Raw genomic sequence first — 21,193 nt, 5'->3', positions numbered from 1 at the left:
CAGGACAGAACACACTCAAGTTCAGATGGTCTAATAGTGTGCGTTCGAGAGAGGGTTGCGTGTGTGTCTGAGCACGTGTGTGTGTCCGGGGGGGTTGAGTCCAAGTGATTGTGTTCAAAAGTATAAAAATCAGCAACAGCTAAGCTAGTATTGTTTCAGTATGTGGATTTATTGAGGACATTTCAACTTGAGCAATGTTCCTCTTGAATAGTTACAAGCATAGCAATGCACAGTGTAATTGCTTGATGAAATGTTTTTATAATGTCTGATCATGTTAATGTGTTTTTCTTTTCAGTGCTAAATCCAGTTATTTTGTTTTGTTTACTATAACATTTTATGGATTTCAGCGATAGTTTGTTACTGTAAGGGCCTTGCTGAAACAACTGCCAAGTGCCAAACTGTGCTGTTGAAAACATGATTATTTCACATATTTTCCTTCCACTGTAAAAAAGCCGAAAGAAAGCAAAGATTGAGAGGGAAAAAATTATGATTTTCCGTATTGAAATAGGGCTTTCGACACTATTGAATAGTCTTAATAGAGGAGGAGTCCTGATTTGACTAACTAATTTGGGATTCATGAAAACCATTGCGGACAATCAATATATTAATAACTCAGATTGGCCATAAAGTAATCAATAAAAATATCAAGACAATGCTTTATTATAGGATATTAAACAGGTACAGAGACATAGGCTGTGGATATTTAAACAAAAATAAGTGTCCTTTCTAATGACAAACACAAGTCATCCCTATCAAGGTCAGAGATCCTCAAGTGCAGGAAAGCCGTGGGGTGAGGGGAAACAGAGGACGTGATTGCAATCCCTGGGAACTCACACTGCAGGATAGGATACATTCAATTCAGTTTCCTTCTCAGGCTTAAAATAGAGCCATTGTAAAATCTGTCAGTCTTTCTCAAATCTCGAGAAATGCCGCTGAACACACAATGCTTTCTGCTGGAAGCGTTTGATGTGAAAATGATGAGTGGCAATGATACAATACCATAGTCAATAACAAGGCGAGGCAGCAGATGCTTTCCCAAGAAACTGCGGAAGAACGGTATCTGAGGGACACTTACTGTAGTGCCTGACAATAGACCCGAGGAGCCAGGCCTTTCTGGGTCACAAATAAATCTTAACCATCTCGAACAGGGATGTTTTTGTGCGGCACTAGCGGGGACGTAGGCTTTGTCAGAACCGTGGTAGATAAATTCCCCTTTCAACTCTCCCACACAGTGCTTTCACTGAAATTAGCAGTATAATGATCACCACTTTTAATTATGTACCCACTATGCTTAGTAGCCATGTTGTGAAAAACTCTGAATCAAATACAGTCATGAAATCAGGAAAGTTATACTGTCCCTATAGCAGCCTACAAGCACTTCTTAATGTGGCAGGTGGAGGCGGGAATATTTGCATCTAAAAAAGTTGTTTCTCTTTTTTAAATGAATACAGGTGAAGTGTGCCACAAGTCCTACACTCAGTTCTCAAATCTGTGCCGCCACAAGCGCATGCACGCTGACTGCCGGACTCAGATTAAGTGCAAAGACTGCGGACAAATGTTCAGCACAACATCCTCCCTGAACAAGCACAGGAGGTTCTGCGAAGGAAAGAACCATTTTGCTGCTGGCGGACTGTTCGGTCAAGGCATTTCGCTGCCAGGGACGCCCACTCTGGACAAGACGGTGGTGGGCAACCTCAATCACAACAGCGCGGGATTGGCCGACTACTTTGGGACCAACAGGCATCACGGTGGACTGACCTTCCCTGCCGCTCCTGGTTTCCCCTTCAGCTTCCCAGGTCTTTTTCCATCAGGACTTTATCACAGGCCACCACTAATACCGGCCAGCTCCCCTGTGAAGGGACCTCCAGGCAGTGAGCAGAGCAAGAACCCTCTTCTGACACCCCCACAGGTCCTGCCAGGGGCTCCAGATATTCTCCAGTCTTTAAGCAAGCAGTCGCCGGCCTCCGAATCCAGAGGAATGGAGCTTCAGACTGACCCCTCCTCCAAGGAGAGGCCCCTGGCTAAAATGAGTGACCAATCGGAGAGCAGTGACCTGGATGACGTCAGCACACCGAGTGGCAGCGACCTGGAGACCACCTCTGGCTCTGACCTGGAGAGTGACCTGGAGAGCGACAAAGAGAAAAACAAGGAGAACGGCAAAGCTCTGGAAGGGAAGAAGAACAGCCCCCAAAACCTCACTTCTAGCAACAGCGCGAAGAAGGAATTCCCCAATCACTCACTGTTTCCCCCTTCCCTTGACGAGCAAACCGCCGTCTCCGGTGCGGTCAACGATTCCATAAAGGCCATAGCCTCCATTGCTGAGAAATATTTCGGCTCCACTGGACTTGTAGGGCTGCAGGACAAAAAAGTTGGGGCCTTGCCCTATCCTTCCATGTTCCCTTTGCCTTTTTTCCCAGCCTTCTCTCAACCAATGTACCCATTCCCTGAAAGAGACTTGAGGCCTCTACCTTTAAAAATGGAGCCACAGTCTCCCAACTGTGAGTCAAAAAAAGCCCAGAGCAGGAACTCTGAGTCACCCTTTGACCTCACCACTAAACGCAAGGAGGAGAAACCAGCTGCCTTCACGTCTTCAAAGCCAGGGGCTTCACAGTTAGCAAACCCAGACCAGCCCCTAGACTTGAGTATGGGCAGCCGGAGTCGGGCTGTACCTACTAAAACGGAAGAGTCCAGGAAAAATCATGTGTTTGGCGAGGAAAAAGCCGCTGATATTGATCAGCTCAAAGCCCCTGATGCATCACTACAACACGCCAGACCTACTCCTTTCTTTATGGATCCCATTTATAGGTAATGTGAATCTTAAAACATTGACTCGCGTTTGTAAGCACTGAAGCATTGGGCTAGTCTAGTGTTTAATTTTGTATAGAATAAGAAACAGAGCTCTCGAGAAAACTTACAGAGAGGTTTTCAAAGTGGTTTTCAAATCACTTAATCTTGTCTTTGGAAAGTTAGCTAAAGTTAAAAGAAATAAAAAGAAAAAGAAAGAGCTTGACCCCATTAATATGATTTATTTTGTACATCTAACAAATAAAGATATAGTTTTACATGGAAAGCTGATATTTGTTGATGCTGTTCATGTATAAGAACTGAACGAATTTTAACATTAGCAGGGTTGAGAAAAGGAAAATGAACGATCCGTTCGAAGCTCTGAAAGACAAGTACATGAGACCGGCGCCTGGATTCCTCTTCCACCCTCAGGTAGGTTTGCCTCCTTGTACGTCCGTCAGTGGCTGATTAAAATATGACACTTTTAGACGTGTCTTTCAGGGTGGCTTAGTACAGTACACTGATATAATAGGAAATGAAGCCCCTGAACTTGTGAATTGATGCTGCAATTCCATGCCTGGTCAGAAATGATCAGATGTGGTTATATTTGATGGCCTTTGGGGGCCATTTGAAATATGTTGTGACAGCCCAGTTTGGACAGGTCTTCACTTGAGCTGTGCAGCGGGGACTGTTCGGTTTAATTGCTGTCAGTCTTTCAGAAAGGCTTGACACTGGATAGTCATAAAGATAACTGAAGCTCCCACCTTAGCCGTCGTAATACCCACGGACACCCACAATATGGAGGCACATATCAACGGCAGTGTCTGTTTAACTGAATTCGCGCTCTGTTAAACTCCTAATTGTAATGGTGTGTGTATAAATAGAAAGGGAGACGGATAGACGGGAATTGTTTTCCGTGCTCTTGAGAGAAATCAAAAGGGTGCGTCGGGTGTGATTTTGACACATCACAGAAGGCATTTGATTTTGTAAAAGAAGATTTCGCTTTTTGTAGTTTATCACTCAGTTTGTTTCTTCAGTGTTTACAGACAAATATACTGCAGGCACATAGGATATCGTATGACACAATTGCGCAAATACTCAAACCGCACAGACTGTGTATCACATCATATCTTCTGCTTTCTGGGGCGAGTCGTTTAACCCAGGGACACATTCTCTGTGTTCAGACCAGTTACGATGACATGTCAGTGCTACTGTTTCATGATCAAACCCACATGCCAGCATGGAACTGTATGTAAGGGTTTCTCACGCTAAGGATTTGTCACACACTGTTTCCATAGCTCCACTTGCCACGTTTCCGAAGCTATTCCCTTGCACAGCTGAAGAGTAAAATTCGGTTATTTCTTAACTGGGAACAAATAATTACAACCCCAAGCTCAGGAATAGGTAGAAATATAGTCTTGAATCTTCTTTATTGATTAGAAAATATTAGGATTGTGTACGTTTTTCCTCAGTGAAATTGAGATGCATTACTACAACATCTGCTTATATCGTTCTAGCGGGTCTCAACTATTCATGTTGATTTACCAGTTCAGTTCTCATCTCTGATGTCGTCGCACTGTAAAATCCCAATCAGTTTAATTAATGTCCTCACTCTGGATTGTAATTTAAGCCCCTGTCTGTGTCGTGTGCACCTTAATGCATGCCTGAGTGATGCATCTGAAACTTTACACATTATAATTCATATTCCCAGGATGCAACATGTGTAGGTACAGTATGGTAGGCCTTTTGTTTATCTTAGTTATTTATTTGTGCTGATAAGCTAAATTGATAAAGGTATCTTATTGTACTAGGGAAAACAACTAAAATTTTTTTTTATAACACAAGCTTCACTGTCACTAAGGTGACACTGTAAACATACACACACACAAAAAGCAGCGTGAGAGATAAAATAAAGCACTGAAGACAATGTAGGGAGGTTAGAATGTAGGCCAAAATGGAAATGAATGACCTGACCATTACATCATAACGTGCATACATACAGATGCACAGATCTTACTCTGTTGCATGTTTTGCATTCATTGCTATATTCTTATATTGGCGAGTTCCTGGTATTGATTGATATTTCTTTTTTAATCCTGCTCCCAGTTTCGTTTGCCAGATCAGAGAACATGGGTAAGTTCCTATCCAGTCCAGAATCCTTTGAAATGCTTTATTAAAAACATGGCACCCAGCACAGGGGAATGGCAGCACACAATGCTTAGCTTATGATGCATGGGTCGGTGAAAGGCCGACAGACTAACCTTGCCAGCCACTATTAATTGCTTATCAGTTCTCAGTCATGCAGAGAGATAATTGAACTTTAAAGAGGAATGTTGTTTTTTGAATGTTTATTTGTTTTTTGTATTATTATTATTAGTAGTAGTAGTGCGTGGCATTTTGTGTTGTTAGAGTACATCTAATACACATCTAAAATCGAGGGAGGTGGAATCCCAAGTCCCACAATTAGGTTTTGATAATGATGTAAACAGCTGCAGTGTACCCCTGTAAACTCGAGCCTTAAACCATCAGTTGTTGGTGTAGTTGTTTAATGATATGTGAAATAGCAGCAGCAGTTGGATGTACGCCTGGCGTCCCCAGTCCCTTCAGCCGTGCAGGATTTTTATGAAATCGCCAATACTCTCCGACCAGGGAACCGTAGTTTGATTGGCTCTTATGAAGACAATTATTTGTTGAGTTTGGTAGTTAGCTGCTTGGGTAGAACAAAAACCTTTCCAGGTCGAAACCAACCCTAAAATGTATTAATTGAATGTACGGGTCACACTTTACAATAACAGGAACACCTCCTAATGAATAAAAGTGTGAATTCCACTGAAATTACTCATGAATACCTCCTGCACTTCCTCTGAGGTCTGATGTGGATCACATGTCTGAGCTCTGACCCCAACCAACCCCATTGCCGACCCCTATCTGTGACCCTGACCCTGTTTTACATGTGAGAACTCTGCTGATGTGCCTGAGGCATTCATGTGATGTTCCAGTGGTATTCAATTAATTAATTAGCAGATGTGCCTGTTATTCTAAAGAGTGATTTAATTATTACTCACACACACACTGTCAACAAGATACTTTCTATGCTGAAAATACACTGTCAGTATAGATTAGTTATTCTAGTTACTTGTTTTGTTATGACTTGGGAAGTAGGAGGGAAAGGTTTGGGGGAAATATAAACAGCCATTTTTTTTGTTAAATCAAACTAATAAAAGAAACTCTTCAAGACAGTTCCACTAAATATTCTCTAATCTGCTTAGTCACCCCAGGGTCTGAGTCAACAGGCACTTTTATAGGCGCACATACAATTTCAGTGCGCGGAGGCACTTTTTTTTTTTCCTGCTGCTCCGGTCGCTGGGAATCCATCATTGTTTAGCATTCTGATTAATGTCCCAGGTCCCGCCCTCTGCACCATTCTTTATTTAGGGAGCCTCCCCATGTACAGTACATTATGTGTCCCGTGTCACTCAGATGAGTTAGTGGTCTCTCTCCTATTTATGGCTTGTCCTTCTTCCCTTGGAAAATCCTCTTATGTCCATTTGGATCCGTGCAAAATCCCAGTATACCCAGAGGGAGGAGAGTTACGCCAAATGAATTACCTCTCATGCCAATAATGTGAATAATATAATGTCTGTCAATGTGAAAAACGACCGCGGCTTTTTTAAGGGTATAACCTACCCTTATAGTCAAGAGGGCTTTCTTCTCTGGTGGTGTGGGAGCCGAGGAGGGCATTGCTGTCCTGGCCTGGCGCTCCACGCACATGCCTCTGAGATGTCAGGGCTTTTTTTAAAGGAGGCACAGCCTATTAATGTCACACAGATCGTAGATAAGGAAAGAGTCTAAATCTGGGATCTGCATTCCCATTCGTCTTCATTAGCCGGGACGTTTCAGTGAGTGAGGAATGGGATTTCTCATAAGAAAAATGTGGGCCCAAAGTCTGCCCTCCTACTTGCAAAACCGTTATTACCAGTATTAAGCCAAAAGTGGACTTCTGTGTCTATGTAGATGTGTGTAATATAAACAAAACAACAGCCTAATTAAATACTGGCTTGCGTTCAATTATCTGCAGCATTTTTTGTTTTGTCTTATTTTTCTGTCATCCCCTTTTTTCACTTTTTGTGTGAAATTATGATGTTATTATTAATAAAGATGGCTCATATTCAACAAGTATTGAGTGGAATAAATACATATGATATATGCACACACATTACTCATTTCAAAAGGTTATGCAGAAAAAACTATAGTAAAGAAAGTGAAGGAGTAAAGTATGTAGTATAGTTTTGGTAGAAAGTTATGCTTCAGACGTATTTTGTTATTGATGGTCTGCAGTTTTCTGGACTGGGGCTATTGACACAAGTACCCAATAGTACGTATTTCATCCGTTGGGCGGCTGACGCATCTTTTGGCCTTTTATTGACTGATTCGGTGGAAATAAATAGCCCTCCCCTCCCTCTTGCTGGCTTTGCAGGAGTCTTGCGTTTCAACAGTGTCTGCGAGGCAATGGGGCCCATGAGTGTGCAGGATACATTCCTAGAAATAGATTTTCACAGAGCTGTTAAAATAAGTAGTATTTGTTTATGTCACAGATACGCTGCTGAATAATGGCTTGTGATGATTGCTGAGATGACTGCGGATGATAACTGCGCTCGCTGATATATTTATAAATATTTGCTTTGTCCAATGAAGGCAATGTCTGAGCCTTTTCTTTCTTTTTTTAATGCAAGCTGGGAATTGTGGCGAAGGGCTGCTTTGCGTCAGTACCAGGTTAATAGCCTCAGAGGGATTAGGAGGGGGTACAATTATTTCCTTTTTCAGACATCTGGTTTCAGATAAGATCAACAATAGTTAGAAATGCATATTACAAATTACACTACACTATGCAACACTGTCATTTGAAGATAGTAGATTAAGAGCAGGCTATTCATAGATTTGGGAATAATCGCACCCACCGAGTTTCCAGAGATTGTCTTCAGATCAGGTAGTCTAATAGAAATAATTAATGCAATTTTGCATTTAAACATATCTCCCTTAAAGTACGCATGAAGTCCTTGAATGTGAAGCACACATTGAGTCCTTGTGGCAGTGCCAACCCATTGGAAACATTCAGTAGACTTCTCATATTTGGGGTGTTTATGTAGACTTATGTAGACAACCGCACGGCTTCAAAACCTTTTTTTTTTCATGAAAAGTATGAAATGTAATGCTGTAGAATGAAGATTATAACAGTTGGAAAAGCTTATGGAAGTTCCAAGTTACAATGTTATTAAAATGCAGTAGATTTAGTATATATAAAGAAATTGAATTGGATTAAATTAAATTAATTTTAAGAAAACAATTATATTATCAGTGTGTGTATATTCCAGAGAGAGAGAGGGAAGTGGGAGAGAGATTGTGAAGGAGAGAGAGAAACTTAACTATATAATTGCTTACAGCTTTTTAGCTGTAAATTAGCTTTAACCACCCATTGTAAGGTCACAGTTTTGAATAGGACAACCATAGCAATAGGCCCCTTTCATTTCTTCATTGTTTCATTTCTTCATCGTAATCTCTAAAGCTGAACTGTCTAATTACATTATCCCTACCAGAGCCTGACATTTTTACTGTTGTTAATGCTTTCAGAAATAATGCATTCAATTGAAAAAAGTGAAACGTACAGTATTTTATTCAGGTCCATAAAAAGGTCAATGAAATACATATTGCACATTTAGAAGAAATATGAATACATTTCATTTAGCTGCACTGATACCTCAACAACCAGTATGCCAAGAAATAATGTAGTAGACTTTTTTTCCTTTCCGTGTGATTTATTGCAGTGGCATAATGATATCATAATCAAATGAATCAGATACTTTCCACCCTCCAAAAACTGTATCCGTTCGCATTCGGCGTAAATGTTTTCTGTTATGAACTTTGTACGTCGCTGTCATTCCTAATCAGCTCCCGAGGCAAAGGTCATTAGTCATTGATCAGTTATTCTTTCAAGTATTTTCCACGCTTCATAAATGATAACACGGGGTGGGAGAAAGAAAATAAATAAATATATAAATAAAATACATCAGAAATAGTCCGAGTGGGAATGTTCAGGTTGGAGTAGCACATTGAATTACAATTGATTTGTGGGCATATTAAAAAAAAATCCAATAGACATGTAAAATAATGCAAATTCGTATCCCTATGAAAAAAGCTAAAAAAACTGACAACTGCATTGGCCTGTTGGGACAGAATTCCCTCCTAACCCAGCTGTATCATTATTACCAATGTCTGGCCTTTGATCAGTAATGTCAACATCTTTCATATTGACAAATGTGCTGTCCACTTGCATTGTGCGCCGAATGTTTTACAGACTATGAGTGATTATGAATCAAGCCCCATAGCCCACAGACTGCAGTGCCTTCCAGTGTTTTCACATTTGCCATTTGACAAGTAAATGCATCTCGACGCTCCTCTGAGAATTTTTGCAATATTTGATGAAAGACTTTTAGCAAATTGGCAGAGGTCCCCTGTACGGTGCAATTTGTAACGAGGAAAAGGAGTTGGAGTGAATAGACAGGAGGCCGGTACAAAGGCTACGCGGAAGGAAAGGTTGACTGCCGTGTGTGTCACGTTGACCAAACACAATCGTTGTGAATCGGGAAAGAAATCTTATGAAATCCCAATTTTCGATTCAATAACTGTTTTAAGAAAAGAGTATTCTTATAAATGATTTTGTATTATTCTTATTTTACCATCCTACGGGTGAGATTTCACACATGGAGCCAAACTGTAGTTGTATCTTGTTCGATATGAGTCATCGATTTACTGTACATGGGATTTCAGACAAGAATATTTAAGAATTCAGTTTTGATTTCTCTTTTTCTTATGTTTTAACACCGACATATTTCTAAAAATGTTTCCTTTTCAAAAACAGCTTTAAGTCCGACTGACATGAATTATTTTTATTATCGTTCCGCACCAGGGATATTAGGATTTTGTGGTGGGATGACTGCAAAGTGAAAAAATTCCAAAATGACTCAAAGGCCACCTGAATAAATACATCTTTTTAAATTTTGTTGTGTATATGGAAAGAGGGAATTAATTTTTCCCTTGCACGAGTAAGGAAACACTACTGTATTTCATTATTTTTTTGTGTGTGTGTGTGCGTGTGCGTGAATTGTACAATAACCTCTTATGTGATGCTTGATTTGTATATTTTGGGTACAACAATTGACAATCTCTGTTTCTCTTCACAGATGACAGCTATTGAAAACATGGCAGAAAAACTGGAGACTTTTAACTCACTAAAACCAGAAGCTAGTGATCTCATACGGTCTGTCCCTTCCATGTTTGACTTTAGGGCCCCTCCAAATACCTTACCCGAAAACCTTCTGCGAAAGGGCAAAGAGCGCTATACCTGCAGGTGATTATGGAGATAATTAAAGCAGGCCCGAGCGAGGCCTACACTTTGCTTTCCGAGAGCCGCACTGTTTACTTTTGAAATTGCCACTGATTAGAAGATTAATAGAAACTGTTAGGGCATGGCTTTGGCTTTGATCTACTTCAATGTGGTCTTTATGTCGAGATCTGGCAATTTTTGCGATTCTGTTTATTTAAATGTATTTATTTATTTATTTTTTGAATGTTTTCTCATTGGGTGTAATTAGAACTCAACAATGTGTAAAATAAATACAGAGTTAATGTTTCACTTTGAGCAAAGGGAGAGAAGAAAGTGGGTTGAAACTGATACTGTTTAAGACGTACTGTTCCTAATATGTGTGTGTGTATGTGCGGTAATGCGAAAATGTGTTAATACACTCCACTGCTTCTGTAGTTGTAATGGATTGTACACATGAAAATCAGAGCGTTAAAACTGAAAATTGGTGCTAAAGTGGGAAATGGAATCACCACATTACCGACTGAATTGTCTAAATTCACAGATTACACGAATTTCCGGTAACCATAGTAAGAGAACACATATTAGCAACCAAAATGCATGGCATGTTTTAGAATACAGTATACAATGTTTTAATCCATCATATTATTTCATCTGTGAAGATCTGGGTGCAAGTTTATATAGTAAGATGACACTGATACACACAGTGTGAACAAACACACAAATGCACGAACAGCGTCTGCTTTTTTAGGTTTTTAAAGAGTGGCATCTGAGTTTTGTGTTGAGTATTTTTCCTTTGAAGCCAACAAAACACAGAATCCTATAATCAAATTCCAGTCTTTACACTGTTTAGTCAATTGCCTGTTTCAGACCTCTCATACTGTGACTGTGACTGTGAGAGGGGTTTTGCAGAAGCACGTGTAACTGTTTGTTGTATCCCCACCAGGTACTGTGGTAAAATCTTTCCACGATCTGCAAATCTAACCCGTCATCTGCGGACTCACACGGGAGAACAGCCGTACAGGTATGTTTTTCACAGAAGCGGAACTTAAATCTCTCTTTTTGTCGTCGAATAAGACTCGATTCAACTAAATGACTATTGCTTAAGTGCATGTTTTTGTATGTGAATTTGTTTGGTTGTGTTGACAAGCTTACAACATGTTCGTCTCCACATTGTACATTTAAACCAACATCTGCACGGCAAAATATTTAGCAATTTCTATTTGTTCATAGCGAAGGTCGTTTATTGGGGCTTCATCGAGTGAGGATGTTTTTAAAGGGCTTTTACTTTTCCAGGGTGGTTATAAGAGAAACTTCAACTGTTTTGTATGTTTTTTCTGTGCCGTAAAAGCCTGAAACAATTATCATTCTGCTAAATAATTTGGGTGATGAAAAATGGTCATAGTTCACAGTGTGACAAGTGCTGTTTTGAAGTCTTGAGGAGGAAGTTAGATGAAAAATTGGGGTGATGAGGACTGTGGGCACGTTTCCAACGAGAGCAGTTGGAATAATTATTTTATGTCTGAGGAACGGCTGAAGAGAAATACAGTAAAGGCCCAAGGGATGCGAAATGACTACAGGGTATGAAAATTGATGCCTCTGGTCCTAGTGTGATAGACTAAACTGCTCACGTTGGCAGAGTATTAAAGATTTGTACTGTTTATTGCAATTTTTTTGGAAGATAACAGAGTTTCCTCTGGGACAGGCAATCGAGCAAGCTAATTCTAGCAGAAGAAAAGATGTAATCATTGTGTATAATTTTGCATGGAGAAACTTGGCTTTCCGTCTAATTTTGGGGGCTAGAACAAATTTGTTGCATGCTTATTTTGTAAGAAAAGAATTTAATTTTATTGCATTGGCAGGACATGAAACGATCAGCCGTCTACCTTGAAACGCTCATTAATCACATCTGTGAGAGCATTAAGTGCAGCCACTTAAGGATAAATGTAGGCCAGCTAATTATGAAATTACATTTGTACCAAAAAAATCACAAGAAAACAAATACATTGAATTGGGTGTCTTGTGAATAGCCATTGTTTGTCTTGTTGTAAACAGCTTGCTAGACTGGAGTTAAGGCGGTGTTTTTTACCGCAGTGTCCGAGGAAAGAGCAAAATGTCAGTTAGGCTGTTGGAGCTTTAACATAGCTTTAGCATTTTTGCTACAGATTGTGTTCTATCTTGTTTTGTTTGTTTTTGATTTAGGAAAATTTCTGACTGTCCATACTTTGTTTAAACTACTAAGTAATATTTACAAAATCAATCAAGTCCGCAGTGGTAACCACGTCCCTGTTCCCTCTTGCCCAGGTGTAAATACTGCGATCGCTCGTTCAGTATCTCATCCAACCTGCAGCGCCACATTCGCAACATCCACAACAAGGAGAAACCCTTCAAATGTCACCTGTGTGACCGCTGCTTCGGTCAGCAGACTAATCTGGACAGGCATTTGAAGAAACATGAGAATGGGAATTTATCAGGTAACGTCTTTTCTGCAGCCTAACCTAACTAACTGTTTGCTTGGCCTACTTGAATTGTAATACTTTCTGTATTGTAGTTCTTGTAATAGTTCTTCATCCAGGTATCCTTCTCTGTAAATTAACGTTCCAGAATCCAATCCAAAATGCATCTTCTCTCTCAAGGTACGGCGATGTCCTCCCCTCAGTCTGAACTGGACAGCAGCAGTGCTATACTGGACGACAAAGAGGACTCTTACTTCAACGAAATCCGAAATTTCATCGGCAACACCAGCCAGAACCACCGGTCACCTGGGCACTCTGAGGAAGGGTGAGAAAATGTTACCGATGTGGTGTCATTTAACGGGTGTATACTCTTCATATACGCTTATGCTCGAGCTTTAATTTCAACGCAAACAGAGAGAAGTGCAGGCAGTCTACTCCGAAGTGATCCTCTCACACATCTCAGTCTGTTAATCGTGTGTTTTGTTTATCTCTGTGTTAAACATCTCACATCTCTGCTACTGCAACCCTGAGATGCTATCAACGCCATCAATCTCTTTAGCCTCTTCATTTAAGGTTAGGGAGCCACCCATTCGATGACAGAGGGTCCTAAATGAAGCTTACATATATCACGTCTCCAGTGAACTGACAATCCAGATCAACAAGCAATTGCCATTACTTGGTACGACGGCTATAGATTATAGATTACCTTGTCTTCACTCTATAGACATGTTGTCATTTTTGATGGCCGCTGATGCTGTTTTATTTGCATTGCCCCTAGAGTGCCCAGCCTGCTTTGCTCTTGCGAAACGGGAAACTGACCAACATGACTTCTCCAAAGCAAATAGTTAATGCTGCAGGCTATGCTAGGCGATGATTTATATGCAAACATCACAGAATATTGAGTAGCACAGCCCACGCATTTGTATGTTGTTCATACTTTATTAATTAGGCTGTTGCCCAAGGAGATTTTGTTTAAAGAACAAGACAATCATAAGTTAAGACAGTTCGGATAATTACAACAGTTGGAAATGTGCAGCCCATTTGTAAAACTATTGACTTTTATCCTTACAAGGGGGAAAAAATTATATATATACATATAAATAAATATATATGCAGTCTGTACAAATTACGTGAACTTTCAATAAGGAGGGTCCAATATTTTCTGCATATTTCTGAAAGTTGTATTTGCACGCCTAAGTTAAAGATCAGAAAGATTATCCTGATATCAATCTCTTCCCGTTTCTTTTGATTTCTTATTTCTGTCCAGTGGAAATACAAGTGATGTAAACATCAAAATGCATGAAGAAAATTGATTAAATTATAGTTACATGCGTTTTTTTGTTTTTTTTTGGCCCCCTCTGTTGTGTGATTGGTGCTTTGGTTGGACATCTGGCTTCAACATGTACCAAGACAGGAAGATGGTAAAAAGGCAGGGGTCAAGAGGTCAGCCAGTGTTTCCTTTCAAAGCTGTGCACTTCTGACTATTTTTGATAGATATTTTATCCTCAGCAAATTACCACGTTTGAAAGCATAATTAGCGAATCTGTTTTCTTAATCATCTAGCTTTGGAGAGTTTTGGTTCAAGTCCATGTCTACACGATCCCTGACAATCTTGATACAGCACAACTACTAAGTTGGCAGCCCAACCTGCACTAAGTAATTTTTCAAGTCTCTCCAAGTCTTATTATAATCATGTTTTGATAAAGAAAGATGGCAAAGATTTGCTTTGTGTGACTTTTATTTCAGCGTAATTATTCTTTCTTCCCTTTCGGTAAGGTCTTCGCGAGTCATTGCACACTCAGCTTTTCAGTTTCAAATAGATCATTTCCTGGTTTTATGGGCTTTCTAATCTGAGAGATAATTGTGTTGACTTCTGTTTTTTTTTTTTTCTTCTTTTTCCTGTGGTAGAGATGTGAAGGGTGGGAGTAGAGAAAAAAAAGAGTGCTGTAGTTGGACTTTGTGTACCAAAAAGGGCATTTTTTAAAGCTGACGATAGATGGCCTGGACCATAATTAGTGAATCAGTCCTAATGTGGTTACAGATGATTTAACAAATAGTGGTTTCCTGAAGAACCGAGACAGTACATAGATTAAGTCACAGTGAGTTTTGATAGCTGTGGTGTGTTCCTAAGGGACCGGGAAATGGGCTGGCTGGCACTACGCTCATAACTCTTAAACCAAATGGGGCTGTCAGCTAAATATTTTGCCTATTAGATGAATACGAGATAGTAAAAAAAATAAACAACACGAACCCAAGCAACGAAGTTAAGTACTGGATCTGTGCTGACCACCCCTTCTGTCCTGAACTCTGGCGATTGTGATGAAACACTCGGATTCCGGCTCTTTCAGAACGTGGATTTCTTTTCTGGACGTTTTTCATGCTAGCTGTGGATTTGTTGTTGTAATAAAGCAGCGGAGGGATGAAATAAGTGCAGCTTTTCAACAGCAAAGAGATGTGTGTCATGTTGGAGACAAATGGCCGGGAGTTGTCGTGTGAAACATGTTGATATTTCAGGAGATACAGGGTCTTGTAATACATGATTAATCCCAGTATAACAAAGTGAGCTGATATTAATAGTAACTACAAATATGTGAGTAATGAACCTAAGGTGTACCTCTGATGAATCATAAAGTATTCCTGGAATTAAGAATATTGAGCCCCTCGGTCAGCCATTATAGGATTCTTGTGTAAATATTAAATACAAAAGTTTCTTATAAAGATTTTCTCTCTCATTCTCTCAACTTTAACATTAAGATGAATTTGGAGGTTTGGAAATTAAGCACGACATACAGACAAATGGTGGACCAGTGCCAGTGTGTCAAGTTACTTTGAGATGAGCAATAATCTTGATATCATATTCACACCTCCCGTTTCCTCCCCACCAGACTGAACGGAAGCCAGTTCGAAGACAGCAAGGTGCTGCTGCCCAGTCGGGAGTCACATGACCTCGAAGAAGAGGAAGGAGAGGACGAGCTCGGGGCGGAGGAAGAGGAGGAGGAAGAGCACAGCGACGCCGCGGGAAAGTCTGGGGACGAACCCCTACCGGGCAACATGGACGACGACATCATTCAGGATGACATGGACTTCGAGGGACCGAATGACCTGGTGTTGAACTGCAAGACCTCCCCCAGAAGGTGTGTTTCGGCTGCCATCTTGATTACAGGGCATTGTTATTCACTGCATTATTTCTTTATTTTGACGTTAATCCTGCTATCCTATACTTCCGACTGCACATTCAGTTGTAGATAATAACCCTGCCTTCGTGCTGAAGAATGGACACATGGAAGACGGTCTGAGAAGAATGCTTTCTTTTCAGCAGGAGATTAAGAAATGGGTTTTCTAAAAAATGAAACCATGTGTATACTTCTGCCAACTTTCAGAGAGTTAAGCTGTTTCGCTGCTCTGGTTCGAGGAGAGCAGTGGGTGTGCAGTGACTAACTGCCATTTCTTTGCAGGTATAAAGAGGAGGACAAGAGTGGCTTCTCCGCTCTGGACCATATCCGCCACTTCACAGACATCCACAAGATGGAGGAGAACGAGTACAATGACGGAGAGATCGCTGCGTTCAGCGCCGCCCACCTCCCAGAAGCCATCAAACAGCCGCTGTACAGAAAGTCGAAATCACAGGTACGGACGGCCAGGTCAGCAAAGGCCCCCGTTACAGCTCGCACTACTGGACCAAACCCGTCATAGTAGGCTTTGTTATCTCGACACGGGTTAGACAAAAAACAACATGTACAGCTTTACCCAGATCACAGATCTTCAGTGTGACTGTACACTCCTCTGTGTCCCAGTATTATTGTCCAAGAGAGGCGATTAAGGTTTGTTACCTCATTCATCAAACGCAATGACTTCCGGGACCACAATCAGCTCTCAAAAAGCACAGATTCAGAGACGCACTCCATGTTGCATGATTAAACTGTCTTTGATTCATGAGACGAATTAAAAAATCACATCCATGACTTCTTTCTTGTTTGTGTGTGTGTGTGTGTGTGTGTGTAGTCTTCCTTAGCTTTTTCAAATCCGTGTCATGATCTGGCTTCTCCGCACTTGGCCGAGCCTCAGTTTTGAGTCAGTGCGGGGCGAGGGAGGTGTGTGTGTGTTTGGGTTAGCGGAGGAGGGGGGGGTTTGCAAGGTTAAGCTAATTAATCACCCCTCTCCCCCCCAGGCGTACGCCATGATGCTCTCACTGGCAGACAAAGATGCCATCCACCCGGGCCCCCACACTCCTGCCAACATGTGGCACAGCATGGCCAGGGCTGCGGCCGAGTCCAGCGCCATCCAGTCACTCAGCCACGTATGACGCTTCCAGACCTGACGAAAATGGGACCAAGTCCAAACTCCACACCATGGCTCTTTTACATGGGACTATTTAAAGACTGCTGAGCAGAATGCCTTATATACATGTCCAGGGTCACCACTCCAACAAAAAAAACTAAAAAAGAAAGGAGAAAAAAAAAAGAGACGTGGTGACCTTAAATTGATTAAATAATAATAATGATTAATAATAACTGTATTTATTCTGTTGAATTTCATTTGTTTTGCACAGCAAAGGCAGCTGCTGGTTTTTGAAGATCAATGTGACGTTAAAAAGCAATTTTTCCGAGAACAAAAGCTGAAACTGGCGCACCATAAGAGTCTTCCGTCTCCGCAAGAGAGCCGGAGAGATATGAAGTACATTCGGAAATATAAGCACTCGATCGTGTGTATAAAGATCCCGAGGTTGACGGGACGGTGTGTAGGGGGGTGGGAGGGAGGCATTTCTTCCATTTCTATATATATATATAAATATATTTTTTATGCATTTTGAATTGTAATGCCCTTTGACCCTTTGAGGACTGCGGCTTTTAAGATAAATATGCAAAAAGCTCTTATGCGGTGCAGAGGCAAGACACCTGATGAAGGGTAACTTTCTTTTTTCCCTCCTTCAAGACGTTTAAAGTTATGTCTGCGGTAACTTCTCCTCTCAGGAGTGGGGTGAGGGTGAGGGTGAGGGTGAGGGGAGGAGGAAGGCAACACGGTCTGCAGCCACGCGCCTCGAGAAGGACTGACACGAGCGCCGAAGGGGTCTGTCATCAAAAACATTCGAGGAAATCAATCTCTGTAAGATACGTAAAGCTATTGCATTGTTGTGTGTTCTTGCACAATTCAAGCACTGTCTATAATTAATAGTGAAAGAAAAAAAGGATCAATTTTTGAATTCCATTGTACTATTCTGTATTTCATCTCTGTAAAAAATAGAAAAAGAAAGAAAAGCAAGTCTTTTTTTTAGTGGAGAACCAATACTTGTCTTTTTTTTAATGCAAAGGCTAGCAAGTACTGAAGTGTGTCATTCATTTAAAGGGTCTTTGAAAATCACAACCCTTTCTTACTCAGTCAGATACCACTAAATAGTCTTGAAGCTAGCTGTCAGTTACTCCATTTCCATATTTGTTTAATTTTTAGACAATCATGTCTTTTTTTGTTGTCGTCGTCATCCTTGTTGCATATGTTCAGAATTGTATTTATTTCTTGACAAACTGTAGTTTGTTTACTGAATAGCACTGTTCCAACCCACCTCAAGTCGATATCTTCGGTGGGACCTAATCCATACATAAAGTGGGATTTGTAGAAAATGTATGAGTGCCAGATAGTATTAAACATTTCATTCACTCTTTATTCTTTTAATGAGACTGATTAATTAAATAGATATTACTTAGGGTTTTGTATTACAATTTATTGATTCAATTCAATTGTAAAAAAATAAAAATGAAAAAAAAAAGAATAAAAAAATAGCAATTATTATTTCTTCATAACAGCATGATTCTTCTGATTAGAACTGTACCTAATATTTTCTACTGGTTGTCTGCAAGCTTGTGTGACGTTTTGTTCATGTTAATCCTCTTTGTAAAATGAAGTGTGCCAAACCTATAATAAAATAACAGATTATATTCATTTATTTCCCCTGTGTTGAGGGATCAGATTTTGTTTTGTTTCGTCTTGTTTTTGTTTATAATCTCATTTTAAAATAATCAGCAAGTTGAGGTACTATTTTTTTTGTTTGTTTTTGTTTTGTTTCAATGCTTTGTACAATGTAACTGTAATGCATTTCAATACAATACTATGGGAGGAGCAACTAAAGAAATAAAGGACTACAAATGTGTGCTGACTGTGCGCTTTCTTGGCGTGCCTCCTTTCCCCGGCCCTGGCGTCCTCCAACACAGACTGGTGATCAAGTAAAGAGCGAAAGTAAACTGGGATATTTCGGTTTGTAAACGTGTCCCACACAAGAGTCCAGTGTGAGTCCAGCATTCCCAGTTACTGAGGCTCTATATATATATTCATTAGTTGGTAAGTTAGCGTTTAATTACGCATCTTCAGTTTAATTAGGACGGGATCCCAATTTAGTGATGCATGTTAGAATAAAAAAATTAAAAAGGTTGGGCAGTCATTCAAGGCCTAACGGCATGTCAAAGTGAAGTTTGTCCCCTCGTCCCCATTGTGTTCACCTAATCGGGGTGCTGTGAAGTGGCGAGACGGGGAGCCGCAGCCACCAGGATGCCGCGTCTTTATCCAAGCGTGGCGGCGGACGATCCCAGAACATTTGCTGGTTGATGGATGAGGCTGGTGAATGTGATGACCTGGCTCATCGCTCAAGCGCTCAATAGGATTTAGATCCTGGAGGCCAATCAAAGACATTGACTGGCCCATTCCAAAGGACTGTGTGTGTCCCTCTGGTAGCATGTGGGCGGGCATTGTCTTCTTTAAAATAAAATTAAAAGAGAGACCAAAGGCAGCCTGCATAGTCGGGGGCCTCTGGGTCTTGCCCACGTACCCCTTTTTTTAAATCATAAATTGATGTCACGTATTTCTCAAGCCGTGCTCTGGCAATGCCCACAGACTTACCCAGCCCAGCAGGCGGCCCAGCTTTGATTAGGTCAGCCGTGAGTAGAAACACAAAGCAGCAATTCTTAGGTGATAATAGAGCAGAAATGAGCTTCAGCTGAGGATATTGCATGGCCCATTAACATCTGGCTGCTCAAAGACACGGGGTCAACAAGTTTCCCTTGTACAGACACTGCTGGCTTGCATCTGCTCACCGCAGAATCAAATAACGGCCAAGGGTAGGATCTCCACAATTTGCAAGGCTGTGCATCGACCAAAAAAATTATCCTTTCTATGCAAGTGAAAGACAAAATAATCCTTCACAACACTAGGGAGAAGATGATTTGAGTCTCCAACACTGGTGAAAGATTTATTTGTCAAAAAGACCAGCAGTTCTAATACAATCTTACTTTTAGTCGTTTTTCTAATGCAGGACATTTAGATGGAATTTGTTGGAAAATAAGATGCATGTGTGTTACTGTTACTGTAATAAACAAGTACAGTCCTTAAGCATTAAAAACAGGCCCTTTGTGCTGGAGATCAGGTCTGTGGTGTCAGCATAATTACCTGTCTTTTCCTCACAACAAATGGAGATGGCCGCTCTATTTAAAAGCATCTTCGGTGTGACAATAACCTCTCAACATTAAGACTTAAAAAATTGACCATTGAAAGCTAATTGCTTCATCTTGGAAAGTAGGGGGTGAACGGGTGTGAAAACAGGCTGACGGAGTGGCTCATTAACAACAGCAGATTTAATCAATATAGATTAGGACATGTAACCTGATCGGAGTTTTACATGCACTTACACAATATGCAGTTGGGGCAAATTAATTAGCTTCATTAAGCCCAGCACTTAGCAGCCAGGTCCCTTTGTTTTGCAGGCAGCTTGGCTTTTGTATGGGGGGCCGGTTAAGAAGTGTTAACTGTGCACATTTGGAACTGGAAATGGAATTTGTAATTGTGCTTCTCGGAGCCGGGGCTGAAAAACCCTGCTCTGAATTCACTTGAGGACAGGGCTGAAGGGGCTGCAGTCCCACGGCATGTCTGCACTTAGCTAATAGTGGCGCTGGCATCTGGTCAGAATAAATTAGGCATCATTACAGAGCTGGGACTCAAGGCTACCAGTTGCCTGCCACATGTGGCGAACCACATATTGAAACATATATCACCAGCTACAACACTTGAAACTTGTTCATCAGATATAGAGCTCCCTACTGCAGCTGACACTTTATGGGATTGATTTGGCAGCCACATGGACACAATTGAACGATTGGTGACAGCACCTTTGACTCTACCTTTCTGGGTGCAAATGGAGAGAGAGAGAGAGAGAGAGAGAGAGAGAGAGAGAGAATAAATAACGATAAATTGTGTTGATAAATAAGGGCTGTGCATTAAAATATATTTTTCTTGTGTTCCTCTTTTCCAAGAGAAAAGCACTTATTTTAAAGGGCTGTTTCAAGCCTTCAGTGTTGACTAAAGGTTCCAGCAGTGTTTTGGTCTGCCTTAACCCACAGTTACCTAATTATGCCCGTTAATGTGATCAATTAAGCCTAGTTACCTGTAAGGGAGGGATATGAGCTATTAGGGTTGTTGCCTCACCTAACCAATCAATTCAATTAAAGACTAAAGCAGCATCAGGTGTATTTTGGTGCCACACACACAAGTTGTTGAACCGGCAGAATATCATGAATGTTATTAAAATGAGTGTATC

General features: G+C 40.8%; 1 protein-coding gene across 14 annotated transcripts in view; it reads left to right on the top strand.

The window, feature by feature from the left end:
* mecom (MDS1 and EVI1 complex locus) overlaps positions 1-18,767 on the top strand; it is a 169,126-nt gene extending 150,359 nt beyond the window's left edge. For 6 of the 14 annotated variants that reach the window (XM_066709690.1, XM_066709693.1, XM_066709691.1 and 3 more), the window contains 10 exons: positions 1,452-2,805; positions 3,126-3,216; positions 4,891-4,917; positions 10,023-10,189; positions 11,109-11,186; positions 12,467-12,636; positions 12,799-12,943; positions 15,504-15,752; positions 16,074-16,245; positions 16,787-18,767. In XM_066709690.1, the coding sequence (XP_066565787.1) occupies positions 1,452-2,805; positions 3,126-3,216; positions 4,891-4,917; positions 10,023-10,189; positions 11,109-11,186; positions 12,467-12,636; positions 12,799-12,943; positions 15,504-15,752; positions 16,074-16,245; positions 16,787-16,921 (2,588 nt within the window). In that variant the 3' untranslated portion in view covers positions 16,922-18,767. The remainder of the gene's footprint in view (positions 1-1,451; positions 2,806-3,125; positions 3,217-4,890; positions 4,918-10,022; positions 10,190-11,108; positions 11,187-12,466; positions 12,637-12,798; positions 12,944-15,503; positions 15,753-16,073; positions 16,246-16,786) is intronic. The other 8 variants (XM_066709695.1, XM_066709689.1, XM_066709692.1 and 5 more) reach the window with 3 other exon arrangements.
* The last annotated feature ends 2,426 nt before the right edge of the window (positions 18,768-21,193 follow it).

This window comes from Amia ocellicauda, chromosome 7, assembly GCF_036373705.1.
Source record: "Amia ocellicauda isolate fAmiCal2 chromosome 7, fAmiCal2.hap1, whole genome shotgun sequence".
Lineage (NCBI taxonomy): Eukaryota > Metazoa > Chordata > Actinopteri > Amiiformes > Amiidae > Amia > Amia ocellicauda.
This window is presented reverse-complemented; position numbering and strand designations above follow the sequence as displayed.